General features: G+C 38.8%; 1 protein-coding gene across 1 annotated transcript in view; it reads right to left on the bottom strand.

Annotated features, from left to right (window-relative positions):
* LOC106817582 (PH domain leucine-rich repeat-containing protein phosphatase 2-like) overlaps positions 1–1,780 on the bottom strand; it is a 14,859-nt gene that overhangs the window by 6,328 nt on the left and 6,751 nt on the right. Inside the window, exon 3 of the mRNA XM_014822259.1 lies at positions 110–244. Coding sequence (XP_014677745.1) covers positions 110–244 — 135 coding nt within the window. The remainder of the gene's footprint in view (positions 1–109; positions 245–1,780) is intronic.

Consider the following 1,780-nt stretch of genomic DNA (forward strand, 5'->3'; position numbering starts at 1 on the left):
TCTCTCTCTCTCTCTCTCTCTCTCTCTCTCTCTCTCTCTCTCCCTCTCTCTCTATTTCTCTCCACATCCCCTTCTCCCCGTCTCTCTACACAGCTATAACCATACTCACCGGGATAGACGAGAAGGCGTGTGCCTGACAGCATGCACATGCGCTTCGCCCACTGATGGAACAACTTCCCCTTCCTGACGTACAGAACGCCGGACACGTTATTACGTGTAAACGTGCCATCTTGTACGGGCTTACCTAAAACACGAAGCATTAAACAATAATTATTATATTTATAAATAAATAAAGACATAAATAAATAAATATATATATATTCGTTTATATATATATATATATATACATATATATACATACTACACTTTATACTATTTGATTACGACATTTATGATATATAAAGTTATTTTTCATGAACAGAGCGGTGAAGGATTGAGATGCGTACGTAGTCGCAAACTGAGGTGGACGAAGATTTACTATTTATTTATTTATTTATATATTTATTTATTTATTTATTTAATAATTTATTTATTTATTTATTTATTTATTTATCTATTATTAATGCTGATCTAGGTCTCATGTCACCCTACGGTCACAGCTACCAGGGGTATATAACAATAGAATCCCACCCCGTAGTGTTGACCCAGGCCTCCTCTACCACCACCTAACCCCCGGTGAACGGACTTTTCGGCCACGGACTTTTCGGCCACGGACTTTTCGGCCTAGGACTTTTTGGCCTAGGACTTTTCGGCCACATATTTTCAACAGATAGGACTTTTCGGCCAAATTAAAAATTGTTTTGTGTTTTATTTGTTTGTGTAATGTTGAATTTTTATTATTATTGTCATTAAATCCTAAATATAATTATAGAAATATTATGGATGGCACTAATGTATGTGAACTGGGATAAAAAAAAGTATTTGGGAAAACAAATTTAAATTTGGCCGAAAAGTCATATCTGTTGAAAATATGTGGCCTAAAGGTCCTAGGCCGAAATGTCCGTGGCCGAAAAGTCATACATTCCCCACCCCCACACACCTTCACCAACACCACGGTGACAGCAACCATTGTGTATATATAACAGCGATTTCACGGGCCGTGGTTCCAGCAGCCCACGGCTATTGTTCCACAACTATATGTCTAGATCTCTTTCGAAGTGTTTTATGTTCGCGTTTGATGTTCATTCACGCGAGCCTACAACCCTCGTATCATGAATTACTCGATCGTGTTTTTACTTATATATAGACTGGTCCTTCTACTTTGCGGTAGTACGCGGATGCGCCACTTTACACACACGTACGCGGTTGCAATTTAAACGACGCTGGACCAGTCTAGGCGGCACTGACAGCAATGAGACACAGACGAATTTCAACAATGGAACGTTATTAATTGTTTTTCAAAAGTTAACAATGGCGCGCATTCGAACGGAAAAAATATCATTTTTCAGCGACGCTAGCGCTCATCCACGCAGCATGTGATTGATCACGTGCTAGTTAATTCGACCAATTAAAGTTCTTTTGAGACGCGTCGAAGCGTAAACGAGTGATATAGCCATAGATATAAGAACAGAAGAATTCTATTATATCTATAATAATATAACACAACGCGCTGTAGAAATGTAGGTGAGATATAAAGACATAAAGACATAAAGATATAAGCGAGAGGCTTGGGCCTGTTGTCAGAAACAAAATTAATCTAAGCATTCGTGTTGACATAAACTTTTTTCTCGCAGACCAGACTGCTAGGTACCTGTACCTAGGTACGGCTAGGTACTGCTAG

This window comes from Priapulus caudatus, unplaced genomic scaffold (assembly GCF_000485595.1).
Source record: "Priapulus caudatus unplaced genomic scaffold, Priapulus_caudatus-5.0.1 Scaffold1778, whole genome shotgun sequence".
In the NCBI taxonomy this organism is placed as follows: domain Eukaryota; kingdom Metazoa; phylum Priapulida; class Priapulimorpha; order Priapulimorphida; family Priapulidae; genus Priapulus; species Priapulus caudatus.